The 20,446-nt window shown below is 42.1% G+C and overlaps 1 protein-coding gene across 1 annotated transcript in view; it reads right to left on the bottom strand.

The window, feature by feature from the left end:
• Positions 1–852: 852 nt before the first annotated feature.
• Positions 853–20,446, bottom strand: part of nsd1a (nuclear receptor binding SET domain protein 1a) — a 31,574-nt gene continuing 11,980 nt past the window's right edge. Inside the window, exons 7-24 of the mRNA XM_058407635.1 lie at positions 19,884–20,112; positions 19,714–19,805; positions 19,570–19,623; positions 16,106–16,154; positions 15,842–15,999; positions 15,365–15,496; positions 15,161–15,284; positions 11,689–11,889; positions 10,855–11,034; positions 9,497–9,653; positions 9,208–9,413; positions 8,936–9,048; positions 8,469–8,738; positions 7,356–7,472; positions 6,532–6,673; positions 5,069–5,175; positions 4,616–4,817; positions 853–4,539 (exon numbers count right to left, since the gene is read on the bottom strand). Coding sequence (XP_058263618.1) covers positions 3,905–4,539; positions 4,616–4,817; positions 5,069–5,175; positions 6,532–6,673; positions 7,356–7,472; positions 8,469–8,738; positions 8,936–9,048; positions 9,208–9,413; positions 9,497–9,653; positions 10,855–11,034; positions 11,689–11,889; positions 15,161–15,284; positions 15,365–15,496; positions 15,842–15,999; positions 16,106–16,154; positions 19,570–19,623; positions 19,714–19,805; positions 19,884–20,112 — 3,168 coding nt within the window. The 3' untranslated portion in view covers positions 853–3,904. The remainder of the gene's footprint in view (positions 4,540–4,615; positions 4,818–5,068; positions 5,176–6,531; positions 6,674–7,355; positions 7,473–8,468; positions 8,739–8,935; positions 9,049–9,207; positions 9,414–9,496; positions 9,654–10,854; positions 11,035–11,688; positions 11,890–15,160; positions 15,285–15,364; positions 15,497–15,841; positions 16,000–16,105; positions 16,155–19,569; positions 19,624–19,713; positions 19,806–19,883; positions 20,113–20,446) is intronic.

Below are 20,446 nucleotides of genomic sequence, written 5' to 3'. Positions count from 1 at the left end.
TCCAGTGAAAGGAACTCTTAATGCTTCAGCTTCATACTAAGACATTTTGAACAGTTTCATGCTCCCAATTTTGTGGGAACAGTTTGTGGATGACCCCTTCCTGCTCCAACATGACTGCACACCAGTGACCAAAGCAAGGTCCATAAAGACATGGATGAGTGAGTTTGGTGTGGAGGAACTTGAATGGCCTGCACAGAGTCCTGACCTCAACCCCATAGAACACCTTTGGGATGAATTAGAGCAGAGACTGCGAGCCAGGCCAAAACTGGGACGTCTGCCTTTACATGTACATGAATGTAATATGGAGTTGTCCCGCCCTTTGCAGCTAATAACAGCTTCAACTTTTCTGGGAAGGCTTTCCACAAGGTTTAGGAGTGTGTTTATGGGAATTTTTGACCATTCCACTAGAAGTGCATTTGTGAGGTCAGGCACTGATGTAGGACGAGAAGGTCTGGCTCAAGGTCTCCGCTCTAATTCATCCCAAAGGTGTTCTATCAGGTTGAGGTCAGGACTCTGTGCAGGACAGTCAAGTTCCTCCACACCAAACTCACTCATCATGTCTTTATGGACCTTGCTTCATGTTGGAACAGGAAGGGGTCATCACCAAACTGTTCCCACAAAGTTGGGAGCATGAAATTGTCCAAAATGTCTTGGTATGAAGCTGAAGCATTAAGAGTTCCTTTCACTGGAACCAAGGGGCCGAGTCCAACCCCTGAAACACAACACCTGAATTCAATGATTTGGGGGGGTGTCCCAAAACCTTTTGGCGATATAGTGTAGATATTAAAAATAAAAACATTGTTTTCTAAAAATAAAAAAATGAGTCGATTTCAAACGACACAAACGACCGTGTCTCTACTGTAAAACTTTACTTATAATATTTTCATATACAGAAAGGAGTACAGTACAGTTGAAGAGGCTTCTAACATGGCAGCAATGACTTTGCCCCACTTTCCCCCAGACCAACCCAGTGTGTGTTTCGTCTTCTTCTTCTTCTTCGCAGCACCAAAGCACACTCGGATTCGGCGGCTAAGACACCGTACAAAAACACACACACACACACACACACACACACACACACGCTCACACTCACATACACACATAGAAATGTACAACAAAAGTGTAAAACAGTGAGAACTGATTCTACAAAGTCCATAAATAAGAAGAGACTAAATGAAAGCAAACATGCTTCTTTTTTTTCCTTTTCTTTTCTTTGTTTGAGAAGAAAGATGGCTGCTGCAAAGATTACAACAAAAAAAAAAAGAACAAAAACAAGTGGGGCAGGAAACTTTAACATTCAGTGGATATCAAAAGAGAAATGATTGTGAGGCTGAAAACATTGTTCGAATAACAATTCGTTTAAAAAACAAACAAAAAAGAAATTAAAGTGTCCTTCATTTGGAACAGCAGTCTCTAGTTGGATGGAACGTCCTGTAACGTGTTTGAATGGAAAATAAAATCACGTATCCGATCTACGACGCTAAAATGAAACCAGGCACAAACCTGCGATCGTCTAGTGGGTGTGTTACTACACCAGGGGTCAAAGTTTGTCGGGATATCCGACGAGACTAGCGCTAAGGTTGAAACCAGTGGCTCAAATGCTAACTGCTGCTAGTTCTTTCATTCTGTTAGCAGTCAGCAATCTGGATTACAGGATTTCATTCCTGCTCTGTTTTAAGCACCTACTGAAGGATACATTACTGTCTAATCTCACAATAAGACATCCGAACACCAGAACCATGCCGGGACTGTTACAGAGATCATGTGACAGAACAGATGACGAGGCAATGGAAGAATAGTCTGTCAAAGTGAGGAAACAATATAAACAAAGCACCAGTGTGAAAACCTTCACAAATAAAGTGAGCCAGTTGGGTTTTGTTTTTCCATGGTGTGTTTTTGGATCCAACAGTCTTCTGAAAAAGAAAATAAAAAGTCCACAGTGTAAGTAAAGAGCATATCCTGCAGAGGAGGAAGCACGAGAGTACCTTAAAGAAGAAAAATGTTTTAATAAGACAATTTCATTCTCAACTCACCAATTTTTTAATTTTTATTTTTAACGTGTGGCTATAAGGTTCATGACTGGAGTTTGTTGGGATTATATTTCCGCAAAACTCTCTCAAAAAACAAGAATATTTTTTTTAAAAAGTTTTCACTGCAGGCTCCCGGAAAGATTTCGAGGTCACGAGCATACTAGTATTTTTATTTTTAACTAAACAAACAGACGAACCAAACGAAAAAGATCTGTACTGAACTGTAGAAATGAAGAGTAGTATTTCGGTTACAAGTCTGTCCGCCAACCTGCTTTCACGAAGACCCAGCCGCTCGGATAAACCGGTCCTACCAGGATTTCAGTTTCAGAGTTTTTTGCGATTGATGTGATCAAAAATTCTTGATTTTTTTTTCTTCAAAATTTGCAATTTGTGGAGTTTTATATGCTTTGTTTTTTTTTTTATTTTCTGCCTAAAATTACATGAATTGGTGAAATCACAAGCACAGGATTCTTGTGATGCGATTCTGGACATGTGACGACGGTTCAAATCTGTGGCCATCTTGAAAAATTACAATATCGCTGGGTTCAACGTTCACGTGGGCGATCCTGGAGGCTCTGTCTTGTAAAAGTGCAGCTCAGAAATCACACCAGCTGCCTGGAATGTTGTGATAAATCTCAAAGTAAAACTATAGCTGTGGTCATTTCGCTTGGTTTTTGCTTTCGTTTCGTCTCTGCCGCAAGAGGCAGGTCTTTACTGTCCAGCTGTCTACTGAGTAAAAAAACTGATTTAAAATTCATGACTTGTCACGGCTAATGAAACCACTTATACTCCTTTTTAGTGCATTTAAACTGTTACTGTACTCTTGCTCGCATTTATTTTTTTATCCACGCTGTTAGGGCTTGTGATTGCCAAATGCTTTTTTTTTTTTTTCTAATTCAGTTTAATGTCACCAAATTGTGAATGGGACACAGAGGACCAGCTTACTAATTACACACCAAAGCATGGTCAGTATCCAAAAGTGCATCACTGACATCACGGCTCGTCAGTCTTATCCGAATTTCGCCCATGTGGCTGCAGGAGAAACACCGAGCGTCGACTTGACCAGGATTGGACACAGGTGGGATCTGGACTACCAAAATCTGTCAAGCTGCAATGGACAAGAATTATGTCTAAAACACTTCCTGTTATCTTTAAATAGCCACTGGCTCACTTTCACAGGATCTGTCTTTTGTGGAAGAACTGAGAAAGCTTTTTAAATGTGAAACAGATTTCTGTGTAGGTGTGTGTGTTAACTGGAGCACTGTGTTAACTAATAAACCCCGATCTACATCATCAGAACCAGTGTCAACCATTTAAAAGTCCATTTCTTTCCCAATTCATGCCTTCTCCAAGACACAGTGTCATTATGAAGAGGATATCAGATGTCTCGTATCCGACCCCGTCCGTGGTTCGCCTAAAGATAAAAATGTAAACAGTAGGTGGAGATGACAAAACGAAAAAGAAACACAAAGAAGCACCAGACAGTAACTTTACACCCGATACTGGACGTCTGACTGAACAGCCAAAGGTCCAAAGCACCACTTAATTTTTTCCAGTCCCAAGTGGACTTGGGTAAAGAAGGCAAGCTGACTCGGTCTGTCTCAAGCTCAGCACGTTGCCCGGGTCCGTCAGAGTCGAAAAGAGTGGCTTTGCATCCAGCTGAGCGCGCATTAGCTGATCTCCAGATAAGAGCACTGATCCCAGATCAGATTCCCTGCTTCGTTCCTACAGGCTACAAAGTGTAACTAACCGAGAATTGGCCGATCTCGCTGCCCGACAGCCCACGCCGTCTAGCGAGCCAGTGCGTGACTGATGTAAAGAAGAATGAAAGGATGGATGGATAGATAGATGAATGGACAGTAAACACAAATTGCTCACTTCCCACTATATGACTCATCCCCTAAACCTTCAGCGTCAAAGTCTTTGTCGGTGAATCTGTCTTCAAACCAATCGTCCTCGTCTGACTCCCTTTCGAATTCCTCCTCTTCATCCTCGTCCTCGAATTCCTCGTAGTCCACCTCCTCATCTTCGTCTCCGATGACCTCCAGTCCTACCTCCTCGCCCCCGATCATCCCTTCCACCACCTCTCCGTCCTCGACCTCGGCCATGACATCGTCTTTTGCCTCTTTAGACCGAGACGTGGCGGGAAGCAGGTCCTCTTCCAAGACTACCTCCTCCTCAAAGGGCATTCGTTGGCTGCCGTAGGACCTTCTCCCACGGGTGGGAGGGGCGTAGAGCTTGGTGGTGGGCGGAGTTAACTTGCATTTGGCTGTACTGGGCGGCGGGGATAACATGGGCATTCCCGGGATGTATTCGCGAATCTCTCCGGGTTCCAGTGGGTCGGGGCCACACGGGTCGTGCTCGCTGCACGAGAGCTTGCCGTCCAGCTTGGAGATGAACAGCATGCCGTCACGGTGCTGCTTGCAGTATGAGTTGGGGCACATCTCGCAGAACGACGCCGCCTCCTTGCCACACTTGTTACACTGATGCCACGGACACTCCCAGCGACCTAAACACCAACACACAGTTTTAGTGGTTGAAGATAAACACCTTCAGATTTGGGGGTGATGTGTCTCTGTTCTCACCTGCAGGTCTCTTGGACAGGTTCAGACAGTCTGCGTGGTAAACTTTGGGGCAGCCGGGCTTCTTACAGGAGATGATTTGCCCGCCGTCTCCGCAGTAGAAACACTCGTCCTCGCGCTCCTTCACCACCTGCAGCTGGCTCTTCCTCTTTGCAGACATTTTCTTCTTCCCTTTGCGGGCCTTGTCCTCAGACGGGGGCTGATTCTGAAATAGCAGCACAGGAGAGTATAGGTGTAACAGCACATCATAGCGTTAGGGTGAGATCAGCGTTTTGTGCATGTGGGGCGTTTTCCCCCAATTGCTGTGACTGTTCGAAGCACAAGATTTCCGAGCAACATGGTCTCAGTCTGTTACCAAGCGAACTCCGGTGCAGCAAGAAAGCTAGGTTTCAGGGTTCACAGCTTTGTCAAGCAGAAGAGCTGTAGTGCTACAGAAATGCTTAGACCACGCCGTACCTTCGGTCTCACGCCCAGGAAGCCGCTGCAGTTCGACGCGCCACATTTACACACCGTCTTGCCATTACCCAGACACTCCAGGTTATAGTTGAAGGTGAGCTCGATGCCTGCAAAACAGTGAGATGAAACCGTTAAACTAGGCACGAATGACCCCAAATCCTTTCCCTTTTACCTTAAGAGAAATTAACGGCAGTGCTGCATTGTAAAGGATTCTCGGAAAGTCGATATGAGGAAAATATTACTAATGTGACGTAGAGGGAAAGGGACGAGGCTTGAAGGGGATCAAGAGTTCAAAACACTTACACCAGGGATGTCCAATCTTATCCACAAAGGGCTGGTGTGGCTGCAGGTCTTCATTCCAATCAAGCAGGAGCTACATCTGATTCCACCTGTTTAATCACCTGTTCTCGGCTTTGAGAACTCAGGTGTGTCTTCTGCTTGGTTGGAATAAAAACCTGCACCCACACCAGCCCTTTGTGGATAAGATTAGACATCCCTGACTGATGTGACTGTAATTTGAGGGAAAAGACGATGCTCTGTTGGCGTACTTGGAGTGATGTTAATTATCACCTTTTTAGACATAATTCAATTCTATCTTATTTTATTTAGCTCTTTAAACATTGGACATTGTCACAAAGCAGCTGTACAGAAATAATTCTAAAATAAATCAATTTAAAGAGTATAAATTTTAAATTAAAATTCATCGCCAATGAACAAGTCAGAGGTGATGAAGTTGAGGAAAAACTCTCTGAGACGATATGAGGAAGAAACCCTGAGAGACTCAAAGGGGAACCTCGTCATCCTCATCTGAGTGAAACTCAGTCATCCACATCATCATCCACTCTTATGGACAATCGATTCAAGGCTTGTTCTTAGGAAACATTTTTAAAAATGTAAAATAGCCCAAAATCATTATTGTATATTAATGTAAACTTCTATAGCTCTACAGACCAAAACTAATGAATCAACAAAAACACTAAAATAAAAAAGCTTCATCTATTTAGAATAAATAAATAAACAAATAAAATTAAGTAACATAAATAAATTGGTGCCAGAATCAAAGATCAGGTTTATTTTTCCTCTTTTGCTATATGTAACTTTTTTTTGTTTTTTTAAACATAAATTATCATTTCTAAACAGAAATACTTTATTTTTTATTATTTTGTCTACTAAATATAATATTTTAGAAATACAGAAATGTTACTAATTTTGGACATTAAAAGATTTATTAATTGTTTTTTTAAAACTATTTTAGCCTTTTCTTTTAACTCATAGACAATCTAGTTTCTCTTTAATAACTTTATACCTCACACTATAGTAATATTTAAACAGGATCTAAATTTACGTCTGAAAATAATTTGTGCATGATTAAGTTAAAATACCGAGACACAATGTGTGAAAGCCGGGAGGTTTACAGAGATCAACCCACACATGAAGTGAAATAAACTGAAGATCTTTCTCACCTGCAGGAATGTCGACGAGGGCGAAGAGGCCGACTCGCGTGTCCCCGTTCACTGTCCACTTCTGAGTCTCACAGTTGGGCTGGCAGCAGTGGTTCATGAAGCGTGCCTGGTTTCCCTTCGGCCCTGCGTCAATGATGCGATCCTAAACACAGGATAAAACACGGCTCACTTTAAAAAAGCGGAACAACCTGATAGCGATTCAACAGAAATAGACTTATGGGGCATTTTCAATCACTATATATAAAAGAATGATGTTCAGGCTGTGAGTCTGATCTAAAATGAGTCTGTCGGCTTTCAGTGTGTTTTAGACGTGTGTTTTTCCCTCTGTTGGAGAACCTTACACAGAGTTTTACTGGTTGAAGATAAAATTTGAGCTGCTTTTTAGATGAACAAGCACTTGGAGAACATCTCAGAGAGCAGAAATGGGTTTGAGATCAACATTTACTTTGAAGATACAAACGTTTGTGTGGAGAAAAATTACAAGTTTTTTCTATAAATATATTGCTCCTAGTAGGCTAGATAAAAACAGAAATACTTCTGAAACACTACAAATTCTTGAAGTCCTGTGTGTCTACTTTCATATGAGCTTCATATTAACCACCACTGGAATGAGACATGATGAAGTTCATGGACACAACAAAACAGGAGAAGACTCTACTACATTCATTATGTGTTAAAAATGGCTGATTGTAAACATGCATGAGAGAATGTAATAGTTTAACGTAAAGAAAACAAAGACGAATAATTGGAAAACTCGATTGTGAAAGACGTCAATGTTTAACTGCAGTGAGGTACAGAGGACTTTGTGTATTCTGAACGCTTGCCTTATCCAGCGTGAGCATGTAGAAGTTGCTGATGTCGTTCTCCTGAGCGTGTCTGATCCTGGCTCGACACTCCTCCTCGTCGATCACCTCGCCCACGTACTCGCTCACAAACGCACCCTGAAAGAGCAGCGAGCACAGGCACTCAGATTCAACATGTCCAAATATAAACCTTCACAAATACGGCACTTTTGCATCGCAGTTCCCAAGGCGACAAAATCCGTGAGTTTGAGTCTCCGCCCCCATCCGGTCATTGGCTTCTTTCTCTAGTGTGTGCAGCTGTTCTGTGTTAACTCTAGTTAAAAAATAGAGAAAATTAGGAATAAACTATAATTGTGTTTAGATTTTTTTATGCTGGTAATCAATTCATAATTTATCAAATCAGTTTCTCTCCTCTAGATGCTTACATGCTAATCGGTTTGCTTGTATTTAAAAAATTGACTGAAATCAGCTTCTGAATCCACCAAGTCGGAAACTCCGAGCACAAAGAAAATCCTGAGATTCCGACTTTGTAATTGTAATTTGTAAATGTAATTATGGCTTTGTGGTGTCCTTCATGTGCGTTCAACTCGTAAATACCATCTTTCCCACACGACTCGAACAAACCACATGTATATCTGTCTGTTTCTCCGTCTCGTTACGTCTTTTTAAGCATTCTTCTCTGCTGATTTTGACCCTGTTTATGTTTTCACGTTTGTATTATAGATTCTTTCCAAGCTGCGGACTTTGATGATGATTCATGGACTGAACATTACTAAAGCCTTTATTGTGATCACTTCAATTTTTTTGTCTTATACATCAATTCATTTTTTATGATTTAGATCATTTGTATAATTCCTGTAATTCATGAAAAGCCTCATTTCAGTCTATCGTACACGTTTATTATCGCTAATTACAGCTAATGACGTGTCCAGACATCAAAACCTCAGAGACGAAGGACAATTAGGGAAGTGTAAGGCACCGTCATGTGAAGCAGGTTAGAATTGTGATTACATTTTAGGCTCGATCGATCAAAAAAAACCCCCAAAGCTGCATCCTTCGCATTGTAGATCCCAAGTGTAATAATTGCAGAAATGATCAGTTCATAAAGTATAAATGGACAGAAATCCATCCTACCTTCCTGATATCGTGGATGCTACGGAGCCCCCAGCCGCGCGACAACGTCCTGAAGATCTCCACCGGAGTGTACTCGCGCTTGGTAAAGCACTGGTTCTGGCACCTCTCTCCTGCCGCACAGACCTGCGGGTGGCACTCGTACATCAGCATGCGGTTGATACACTCCGAGTCCATGCCGCACGGGTTCTCGTCCGTGGCCTTGCAGTTACAGCGCGGGATCTCCGACAGGTCCGCGGTCACGATCTGCACCCTCCCTACCGGTCGGTTGATCTGGAGGAAACCAAGGGGTACATAAAAACAGTTGAGAACCACTAATAAATATTCAAAGCTTAATTATCTTTATGATTTTCTCTAAAGCAATAGACCCTGGGCATAAACAGTGTGTAAATGTAAATGCTCCTTATTGAATAAAGCATGCAATTTCACTCATTTAAGTGGAAAATATTAAAAGGAAGAGGTGAACCCACCTTAATGTGTTTGTATGGTGGGGGTTTCTTGTCGTTCTTCCTATCTTCCTGAAGCTGTCTCATCTCTTTCTCCGCCTGGAGCTCTCTGAATCGCTCGGCAGCCTCGTTTAAAGCTGTACAAAGAAAATTATGGATCGCATCACCCCTCGTTTTGAAAAATCATCGCTGAAACGCAGGCTTAACTGATGAGACTACTGTGCAGGACTGGATGGAGAAGATTCTGAAACTTCTTAAAGTTTAGAGGTTATTTATGTTTTGTTTTTTTTGAGTACCTTTCTTATAGACAGCGTCCGTGCCTTTGCCCATTTTCTCCTTGTTGTGGGCGTCACCCTCCATATAGGGAAAGCAGCGGGCTTGGTAAGTCCACACATAGTCCTTGGAGCCAAAAAAGTGTACAGGGAACTCGCCTACCTCGTGCTTCATGCGTAAGACTTTCTCGGGGACGTTCTTGGGTTGGGTCACCTCTGCAGGCCACCACCTGATCGAGACGGCGAGTTGAAACGTGTTTACATGTCAGTTGCTTTGGAAATGATCAAAGCAAACGCTGCAGAAAACACTTACCTGTAGCGGCCCACTTTCACCCACAGGATGTCTTTGTAGTGGGGCTTCTTGCCTGCGCGACAGTCGTTGCAGTACCAGTTGTCTTTGGGCATTTCGATGTTCAGACACTCGCGATGGAAGGCAGCAGGACAGGACTCGCAGCACAGCAGACTGCCCCCTATACCAAAACACGAGTATTACACAGCAGCTACACGATGTTATAATGACTAACGCTTCCTTTGGGGGCTGAAATGTCTTCAGTTTACAGAGGATTTTCAGCATTTATGAGACACTGATACAAAGAGCTCTGCAGTGACTTAAAGGTGCAGTTTGTAATGTTTAAAGGTGCAGTCTGTAATGTTTAAAGGTGCAGTGTGTAATGTTTAAAGGTGCAGTGTGTAATGTTTAAAGGTGCAGTGTGTAATGTTTAAAGGTCCAGTCTGTAATGTTTAAAGGTCCAGTCTGTAATGTTTAAAGGTCCAGTCTGTAATGTTTAAAGGTGCAGTCTGTAATGTTTAAAGGTGCAGTCTGTAATGTTTAAAGGTGCAGTCTGTAATGTTTAAAGGTGCAGTCTGTAATGTTTAAAGGTGCAGTCTGTAATGTTTAAAGGTCCAGTCTGTAATGTTTAAAGGTGCAGTCTGTAATGTTTAAAGGTCCAGTCTGTAATGTTTAAAGGTCCAGTCTGTAATGTTTAAAGGTGCAGTCTGTAATGTTTAAAGGTGCAGTCTGTAATGTTTAAAGGTGCAGTGTGTAATGTTTAAAGGTGCAGTCTGTAATGTTTAAAGGTGCAGTCTGTAATGTTTAAAGGTGCAGTGTGTAATGTTTAAAGGTGCAGTCTGTAATGTTTAAAGTCACAAGCATAATTTGAATGATACCTCAACTGGATTCTTAAAAAAAAGTTTGCATGGTCTGTGTTGTGGGAGTTTCGTATGCAGCAGCAGTGAGCTCCGTATTACATTGCGGCCCCTCTGTTCATGAACGGAATGTGTGAGTAACTGCACGTGTATGTGCACAGGTGTAAAAAGTCCAGTAGGCAACGTTAACACAATCACTAGTTTACGTAAGTCTGCCATTGCACAAAATAACAAAGCTGACGTCAAATCAATGAGACCGGCACACAGACAATGACGTCAATGCGTCAAAATCTCCATTTCCTCTGTCCACACAACACCACTGAAAATGGAGTTTTGGAAAATCTTCACTTTGGAAGGAGTTTCCAAACGCTCAGTTTTCAACCTTTTAACCTTAAACTGCATTTGCATGTGGATGAAAATCTCCGTTTTTAATAATACCCGGCTACGTGTGGACATGGCCTAACACAATGTTAGGAATGTGTGACTGGAATCTGCTGTTTAGAGCGGCCGTGTGTGAGGGGAGACCTTCAGAGCAGACGAAGCACCAGCTGACGTTGATGTGCTCGTGGTTCTTGCAGCCTTTGCGGGGGGTGAAATGGTTGGGACACAGGAAGCTGTTGTTGGCCAGAGGAACACTGCCGGCTGCCATACAGTAGTCATTTGCATGGTACGCCACAGGACAGCGCACACAGCGGGTCAGGCGACCTGTAACACACACACACACACACAGTCAAATAAAGGTTGGCTTCAGAAGTGGTGATTTGGGTGAAAAGGCTATTTCAATACAAGTGGAAAAGAACTGGAAAATTGCCATAAATTAAGTGTAAGTGACCTCCAGTGCAGCACTTAAAGTGGATGTGAACACAAATGTGAATTTTACGTTATTTACTATTATAAGCATCAGAGAGAGACGTCACATGACACAGTGATACAGTACACACCCTGCTGTACATTTTTGACTAGACTATATGCACTACATTCCCTCATGTATGTATGTGTGTTTGTGTGTGTGTGTTACCTGGCTACTGCTACTTTATTACAACATTCACATTTTTACTTTGACATTCTATGCACTGCTGTCATTCAACCCGAGAAGATTTCCGCCTTTATTCCAGTTTTATTTTCCAGTCTGTTATTACATATCCTCCAACTGAGCTATGTGTATTAAGCTGTTTTCTATTGTACGTAAATTCACGTTTATGTCAAAGTTGTTTATTTCAGAACTAAAGCGTCACATCGACATCCATCTCCTCTCTCTTCCTGCCGGAGCACCGCACTGGATTGGATTAGCGTTCTTCTTTCCACTGATTTCCACCTACAGTTCCTCTGTATTACACCACACCTGACTTGAAGACTCACCCTTGGAGCTGGAGGGGTTTGTAGGGTTGGTGATATAGCAGGACAGACAGACGTGCAGAGAGCAGCGGAAGCCTCGGTTCTGTTGGACCGTGGGAGCGAATTTCATTATACAGTCCATGTGGTAGAATTTCCCACACACTGGGATCATACAGCGGCGGACGTCTTCGCCTGGCTGCTTACACACAAAGCAGGTGTGCACACCTTTTGGAGAGAGAGAGAGAGAGAGAGAGAGAGAGAGAGAGAGAGAGAGAGAGAGAGAGTACAAGCATGTGTTAGTAGATAGCGAGGGCAAATTTTATGCTCTTATGGTTAAGACATGACCCCATGACCCTGTTCTATGATGTTCTATGTTCTTGCTTGGTTCAGACCCGAGCTAAAAAGGCCATCACTTCTCAGATGTATGGAGAAGCTTTTTCATTTCTGTAGGATGTAAAAGTCAACTACTTTGCTCTTACTTATTAACATTTAAAATGGTTCCATCAGTTGCTTCATACACCGATCTGGCGTAATGTCCACCTGCCTAATATTGAGTTGGTCCCCCTTTTGCTGACAAATCAGCCCTGACCCATCGAGGCATGGATTCCCACAGATCCTGAAGGTGTGCTGTGCTATCTGGCACCAAGATGTTAGCAGCAGATCCTTTAAGTCCTGTAAGTTGAAGGTGGGGCTTCCATGGGTCAACTTACAGGACTTAAAGAATACTTTTGATAGATACTGACCACTGCAGACCGGGAACACCCCACAAGAGCTGCAGTTTTGGAGATGCTCTGATCCAGTGGTCTAGCCATCACAATTTGGCCCTTGGTCAAACTCGCTCAAATCCTTACACTTGTCCATTTTTCCTGCTTCTAACACATCAACTTTGAGGACACAATGTTCACTTGCTGCCTAATATATCCCACCCACTAACAGCTGCCATGATGAGGAGATCATCAGTCTTATTCACTTCACCTCTCACTGCTCACAATGTTATACCTGATCGGTGTAAATTGAACCCAGAATGGTTCTTTATATAGAGAAGATATTGATGGGTTCTTTGAAAAGAAGCCGATGGGGCTCTTTGAATCCAAGATACATAAGAGTTTTCAGAATAATTTAGGGGATCTTTATTTATTTCTTCTTTCCCCTTCTCATACAAATTCAAACCCAGTATAAATATATTTCAACAAAAACAACACCATTGTGTTGTGAGTAAATAGTCTACAATTTTAATACCAGTGAAACTCCTCCCTCTTACTGAAGTGTTGCTTCATTTAATCATTTTTACACATTTAATCAACTCTTCAATCTTTTGTAAAATACGTCTAAAACATCTCGCATGGTTACCTACGTGGAGATAAAACTTCAGTAGTTATGGCACTCACTTCACCTTACACTTTCTTTCAAATAATATATATATATATATATATATATATATATATATATATATATATATATATATATATATGTTCCATTTCAATACACTGTTCACAATTATTAGGCAAGTTGTATTTTTAAGGATTAATTTCATTCTTGAACAACTACAGTGATCTCGGTTAATCCAAAATGTTGGAAAACCTCAAACCCAAATATTTAAGGAAGTAAAAGTGAGGTTTTGGCTTTCTTAGGAGAATATCTATGTGTGCCCAATTATTAGGCAACTATTAGTGTGCAGAATTATTATGCAACTAAATGAAAAACAAGCTCAAAATTTACAAATAAACATTTCTGACATTTAAAAAAAAGAAAAGAAAAAAAACCTCAGTGACCAATATAGGTCCCTTCTTTTCAATGACGCTCATAAGCCTTCCATTCATGGGGTCAGTTTCTTGATCTGGTGAGGATCAACTTTTTGTGCAGCAGCAACCACAGCTTCCCAGATATCGTTCAGAGAGGTGTACTGTTTTCCTTCACTGTAAATCTCCCGTTTAAGAAGAGCCCACAAGTTCTCAATAGGGTTTAGGCCAGGTGAGGAAGGGGGCCATGTCATTATTCTTTCATCTTTAAGGCCTTTATTGTCTAGCCACGCAGTGGAGTATTTTGATGTATGCGATGGAGCATTGTCCACCTTGCTCCTTGAGTTGAAGTGGATCACTGATCCAGCCACACGCCCATCAATCTGGTCTGTCAAGAGTCACTCTCATCCTATCAGTCTCTTCAGACCAAAATCTGTCTTTAGATATTTCCGGGCCCAGTCTTGACGTTTCAGCTTATGTGTGGTGTTCTGTGGTGGTCAGGTTTCAGCCTTACCTTGGCCCTGTCTCTGAGCACAGAACACCATGTACTTCTGGGGACTCCAGGTAGGTTGCAGTTCAGGAATATGACCGCACTGGAGGATAATGGGTTCCCAGTAGCTTCACATTTGTTCCTTCTGAAATCTTTGGTAGTTAATTTGCATCTTTTTTCTCAACACATTTCTTGTGACCCTGTTGACTATTTGCAACAAAACGTATGATGGTTCTGTGATCACTAGGGATGCCACAATACTCAATATAATATTGAACCTTTCGGTACGACTGCCACGGTTCAATATTATATTGAGTATTGTGGCATCCCTAGTGATCACGCCCCAATATCAATCAATTTCAAGAGAGCTGCATCCCTCTGAAGGAATTTTTGGCCTAATAATTATGCACACCTTGATATAATGTGTTGATCTCCTCAGGCCACACCCTCCATCATTACACAAACACTCTTCACCTGATAGGCTTAAATGCAATAAGCATACAGCTTGGACTTGGAAAATATGCATAAAAATGATGATTTGGTCAAAATACTCATTTGCTTAAAAATTGTGCCCACAGTGTAGAAAAGCTTCACTGCTCTCCAATGGTTCCACACAGAAGCATCTGTCAGCTTTTGCTTCTTCATTTAACAACAGAAAAGTGAAATGAAAGATTTTTGCTGATCCAAATACGAACGCTGAATTTGAGGAAAACGTCTAAGCTTGTACATTTCAAGCTTAGACCTCATGATTTGGCAAATGACAGTGGAAGCCAACAGAGATCAGGAAAGATAAGCTATGAAGGTTATCTGTCACTATATCTTAATCATCCAAAGTTCTTAAATTATTTAAGTCAGGAGGAAGAACATATAATTTCTCATGCTGTCTTTCCAGACTATGAGAATTACCGTAAATAGTTTCCCACTAGGAAGTTATAACTATCACCCAGAGATTATTATGACAGTTGAGTTTCTGAGATGGGAAAAGTCCTAAACTTTCAACAAGGCAGAAGAGCGTAGTTTCTTATAGCAACTAACTTTTTTTCGGTCCTACATTTATGCATTTATTTTTAAAGCATGAAAACTACCTTGTATTTCACTATAATCTTCAGCAAACTGAGTAATATGTGTTAAAACTATGCATGAATTAACCTAATGTTATTTGCTTTTCATGTTCTTTCCAACCACCTAGCATGTGAACACGACCTACCTAATTACCACTCATCATTCCGGATCATTCCGATTTCACAGGAAGGCGGTGTGAGCTCACCTGCAGTGCACTCCTGACAGATGAAGCGTCCTCTTGGAGTCTCGCTGAGGCCGATACACTGTAAATGAAAAGCTCCACAGCACTGTCCCTCACACAGCAGCAGCTCACCTGTCTGCTCACACACCTACAGAACACACACCGGTCATAAAAACACACCAGGACTGGCACTGAGATGTTACAGCTAGAGATATGGTAATCGTTTACCTGACACACGTTCTCCTTCAGTGAGGCGCCTCCTCCTTTCTCTGATACCTTCTTAATGTTAGACAGACCTGTATCAGGAGTTAATGGGTCTCTGGGCTGGACCACGCTCTCATTCAGTGCTGGAGCAAACACCTGAAGAGAGATCACGGAGATCATGAGAGAGCAAAAACACCTAATAAAACACTTTACCATCTGATCATTTTAGGAAGTGGACTAGTGAATCATAGCCAGAGTGTCTGGGATTTTGTTATTATTTATTTAGTTACATCATCATCATCATCATCATCAAATATCATACTTATTAACAAGTTATTAGCCTCAAGTTTTTAGATCTCAAACCCATTTCTGCTCTCTGAGATGCTCCAAGTGCTTGTTCATCTAAAATGCAACTCAAATTTGATCTTCAGTAAAATTCTGTGTAAAGTTATCCAAACACACGTCTAAAACAGACTGAAAGCCCTGATATCAGTTTCTCACCTGTGTTTGTAAAGGTCCGGAGATGTCACGTGGTTTCCTCTCGACAGTTTTGGACTCAGCTGGACTGCGGCTCTCTCCTGGCGTGTGGCTCTGGAAGACGCTGGACGTTGCAGACGGCTTTAAGGGCGTCTGTGCGTCACCCGGTCGGGGTGTTGTACCTTCAGACGAGAGATAAATTCAACTGTAGCAGGAGTTCAGAAACAAAGAAAGCTAATATTTGTTAACATTAAAGAAAAAAAAAAGTGTGATAGTGTGAGCACTCACCTGATTTAGGAGGAGGGCTGGACAGAGTGGTTCCAGGCACTTCGTTTTCCTATAAGAAAAAATCACAGATGTCTTTAATAGCCAATCAACTGGTCTCACAAACTTTTCTTTCTAAAGTGAATATTCTTTATAAAGAGAAACACTGGAAAAAAGTCAGAATGTCAAAACACGTGGTTTGCCATGATGCCAAATTAAAACCTTTTAGCTTAACAAAACTAAACAAGCAAACACTTTATTTTAGGGGACATTTTCTTCCCAATTTGGACATCTGTCCATCCTCGCCCACCAGCCATCTCTTCCCTATTACACGGCTATGATGGAGGAAGACTACCACATGCTTCCTGTGAGACACGTGAAGCCAAACAAGTGCATCTTTACATACTGCAGCTCACACTGGGCAGTTAAACTAAAGCGCTATCTGCCCTCTTCCGCATACATGAGCTCACTGACTAGCGGCTAGTTTTTCTCTACCAGTGACTCTGACTGCAGCATCATCAGGATTTAAACTCACTTTTCGTCACTAACAAATTTCAAGAATTTATGGTCAGCTAACTGAAATTAAAATAAAATTTTAAAAGTGCGAGTTAGGAGAGAGTTTTGAAGAGGAAAGGTGGACAAGAATACGCTCTATGCTCATCTGAGTCTTATACAATTTATAATGCTACGCAGAATTCATTTTTCCAAGACCCAGAAATCATAAATATATTCTTCTGAAGAGGACAGATGTGATAGATGTCCAGTATCTCAGTGTAATTTGAGTCACATGTTTTTTTATTCACCTGTGCTAAGCTGTAAAATGTCTGGATTAATTATTTTACAGTAATTAATTGACCCTCTGAGGTGCTCAGGGGTCAATACTGATGTTTGTCCTGCTACAGCAAATTTTTGTTGTTCTCAGTTTAACTCCAAACAACTGGATATTTTAGCTTTTACTTCTTTATTAGCTAGGCCAGAGGGCCAACATTTTTTTTAATGAAAAGAGTCTATTTCAGTCCTGCTGAGGACATCAGTCAATGTGCCCAGGGACTTTTAAGTAACAATAACAAAATCCATGTGAATGAATGAAGGAAATCTGACAATAAGTCATAATAATAACAACTGATATTAATAATAACTGATAAATCTAGTTAGCAAACCTGTTTCGTTAAGTCAATTAACTCAAGTTACTGCTGGTTTTGTGAATTTAAATTGATTGGCTACGAAATATGACTGTTCAATATTGATATTTTTTGGACAAATGTATTACCACCCTATCTGTCCACTCTCTTCCAAAAGTATTGCCACCCTATCTGTCCACTCTCTTCCAAATGTATTACCACCCTATCTGTCCACTCACCCCCAAAAGTATTACCACCCTATCTGTCCACTCTCTTCCAAAAGTATTACCACCCTATCTGTCCACTCTCTTCCAAAAGTATTACCACCCTATCTGTCCACTCTCTTCCAAAAGTATTACCACCCTATCTGTCCACTCTCTTCCAAAAGTATTACCACCCTATCTGTCCACTCTCTTCCAAAAGTATTACCACCCTATCTGTCCACTCACCCCCAAAAGTATTACCACCCTATCTGTCCACTCACCCCCAAAAGTATTACCACCCTATCTGTCCACTCACCCCCAAAAGTATTACCACCCTATCTGTCCACTCACCCCCAAAAGTATTACCACCCTATCTGTCCACTCTCTTCCAAAAGTATTGCCACCCTATCTGTCCACTCTCTTCCAAATGTATTACCACCCTATCTGTCCACTCACCCCCAAAAGTATTACCACCCTATCTGTCCACTCACCCCCAAAAGTATTACCACCCTATCTGTCCACTCGCCCCCAAAAGTATTGGCACCCTATCTGTCCACTCGCCTCCTAAAGTATTGGCACCCTATCTGTTCACTCGCCTCCAAACGTATTACCACCCTATCTGTCCACTCTCTTCCAAAAGTATTGGCACCCTATCTGTCCACTCGCCCCCAAAAGTATTGGCACCCTATCTGTCCACTCGCCCCCAAAAGTATTGGCACCCTATCTGTCCACTCGCCCCCAAAAGTATTGGCACCCTATCTGTCCACTCAGCCCCAAAAGTATTGGCACCCTATCTGTCCACTCAGCCCCAAAAGTATTGGAACCCTATCTGTCCACTCAGCCCCAAAAGTATTGGAACCCTATCTGTCCACTCAGCCCCAAAAGTATTGGAACCCTATCTGTCCACTCAGCCCCAAAAGTATTGGAACCCTATCTGTCCACTCAGCCCCAAAAGTATTGGAACCCTATCTGTCCACTCAGCCCCAAAAGTATTGGAACCCTATCTGTCCACTCTCTTCCAAAAGTATTACCACCCTATCTGTCCACTCGCCTCCAAACGTATTACCACCCTATCTGTCCACTCTCTTCCAAAAGTATTGCCACCCTATCTGTCCACTCGCCTCCAAACGTATTACCACCCTATCTGTCCACTCTCTTCCAAAAGTATTACCACCCTATCTGTCCACTCGCTTCCAAAAGTATTACCACCCTATCTGTCCATTCGCCTCCAAACGTATTACCACCCTATCTGATCACTCGCCTCCTAAAGTATTGGCACCCTATCTGTTCACTCGCCTCCAAAAGTATTGGCACCCCATCTGTCCACTCGCCCCCAAAAGTATTGGAACCCTATCTGTCCACTCGCCCCCAAAAGTATTGGAACCCTATCTGTCCACTCGCCCCCAAAAGTATTGGAACCCTATCTGTCCACTCGCCCCCAAAAGTATTGGAACCCTATCTGTCCACTCGCCCCCAAAAGTATTGGAACCCTATCTGTCCACTCGCCCCCAAAAGTATTGGAACCCTATCTGTCCACTCGCCCCCAAAAGTATTGGAACCCTATCTGTCCACTCGCCCCCAAAAGTATTGGAACCCTATCTGTCCACTCGCCCCCAAAAGTATTGGAACCCTATCTGTCCACTCGCCCCCAAAAGTATTGGAACCCTATCTGTCCACTCACCTCCAAAAGTATTGGCACACCATCTGTTCACTCGCCTCCAAACGTATTACCACCCTATCTGGTCACTCGCCTCCAAAAGTATTGGCACCCCATCTGTCCACTCGCCTCCAAAAGTATTGCCACCCTATCTGTCCACTCGCCTCCAAAAGTATTGTCACCCTATCTGTCCATTCCCCTCCAAAAGTATTGGCACAGCATCTGTCCACTCGCCCCCAAAAGTATTACCACCCTATCTGTACACTTGCCTCCAAAGGTATTGCCACCCTATCTGTCCACTCGCCTCCAAAAGTATTGTCACCCTATCTGTCCATTCCCCTCCAAAAGTATTGGCACAGCATCTGTCCACTCGCCTCCAAAAGTATTACCACCCTATCTGTACACTTGCCTCCAAAGGTATTACCACCCTATCTGTCCACTTTTGTTGTGGTTGAAGGATCATGTTTAATAATCTATTTGAATTATAATGAACCTAAAGACTGTTACCTGAACATCTTTGACCACTGCTTCCTCTGACCAATGACCCTGTAGCTTAGACTCCTGATATGATAGACAGAAAAAACAGACGATAAACATCCTTAACAACCCGTGGACTCTCTTTAAAATGTGTTTTGCTAGAAAGCTTTTCACCTTCTTCTTTGGGATCCTGAGAATCTCGTCCTCACAAGCCGAGTCCAGGACTTTACTTGTGATCTTCTGTGGCCTTTTTCTTTCTGAAGATGCTGCAAGATCAAGATTGAGTATATCAACACTGTCAAATATCAGTCTTCACAGCTGAGGGGAAAAAATGCAACACTAACCTGTTTTCTTTTCGGCCGCCTCTGCCTGTACCGCAGGAGGTTTGTGGGGTGTTGATAAAGGCGGTGAAGAAAGAATGTTATCTGCTTCATCTAGAGAAAGCTGCCTTTCGTGCTGCGATGGTTTCGGTATCCAAGCCTTAGACAGCTGACCTGCTGCTGAGCTCAAACCGTCAGCCACTGGAGGTTTCGAGGTCTGCTCGCCGACATTAGTGTTAATAAATGAAGACGCCTGCGTGGCATGTTTTAGAAAATTACAGGGTGCAAAGCGTCAATCTCTAGCATTTTAAATCATATAATGGTCTTTCCTTTAACTTGCTTTAGACCTTTAACCATCTGTTGGTTAAATAGCCTCCTTACTCAATGTAGTGTAGAATATAAAGTAAATAAAATGAATATAAACAGTACAATATACTTTATTTTCTTAAACTTGATGCCTAAAAGTATATTTCAGGTTCAGAGACTTGCACATCTGCCAGAATTTGCAAAAGTCGCAGTGACATTTGAAGGGTTTTCCCAAACCACCTCAAATAAAAAATTTTTGCACAATAGCCTTTTTTTAATTT

The sequence above is a fragment of the Hemibagrus wyckioides genome, linkage group LG14 (assembly GCF_019097595.1).
Source record: "Hemibagrus wyckioides isolate EC202008001 linkage group LG14, SWU_Hwy_1.0, whole genome shotgun sequence".
Taxonomy (NCBI): domain Eukaryota; kingdom Metazoa; phylum Chordata; class Actinopteri; order Siluriformes; family Bagridae; genus Hemibagrus; species Hemibagrus wyckioides.
The sequence above is the reverse complement of the archived record's forward strand: the minus strand, read 5'-3'. Positions and strand labels throughout refer to the sequence as shown.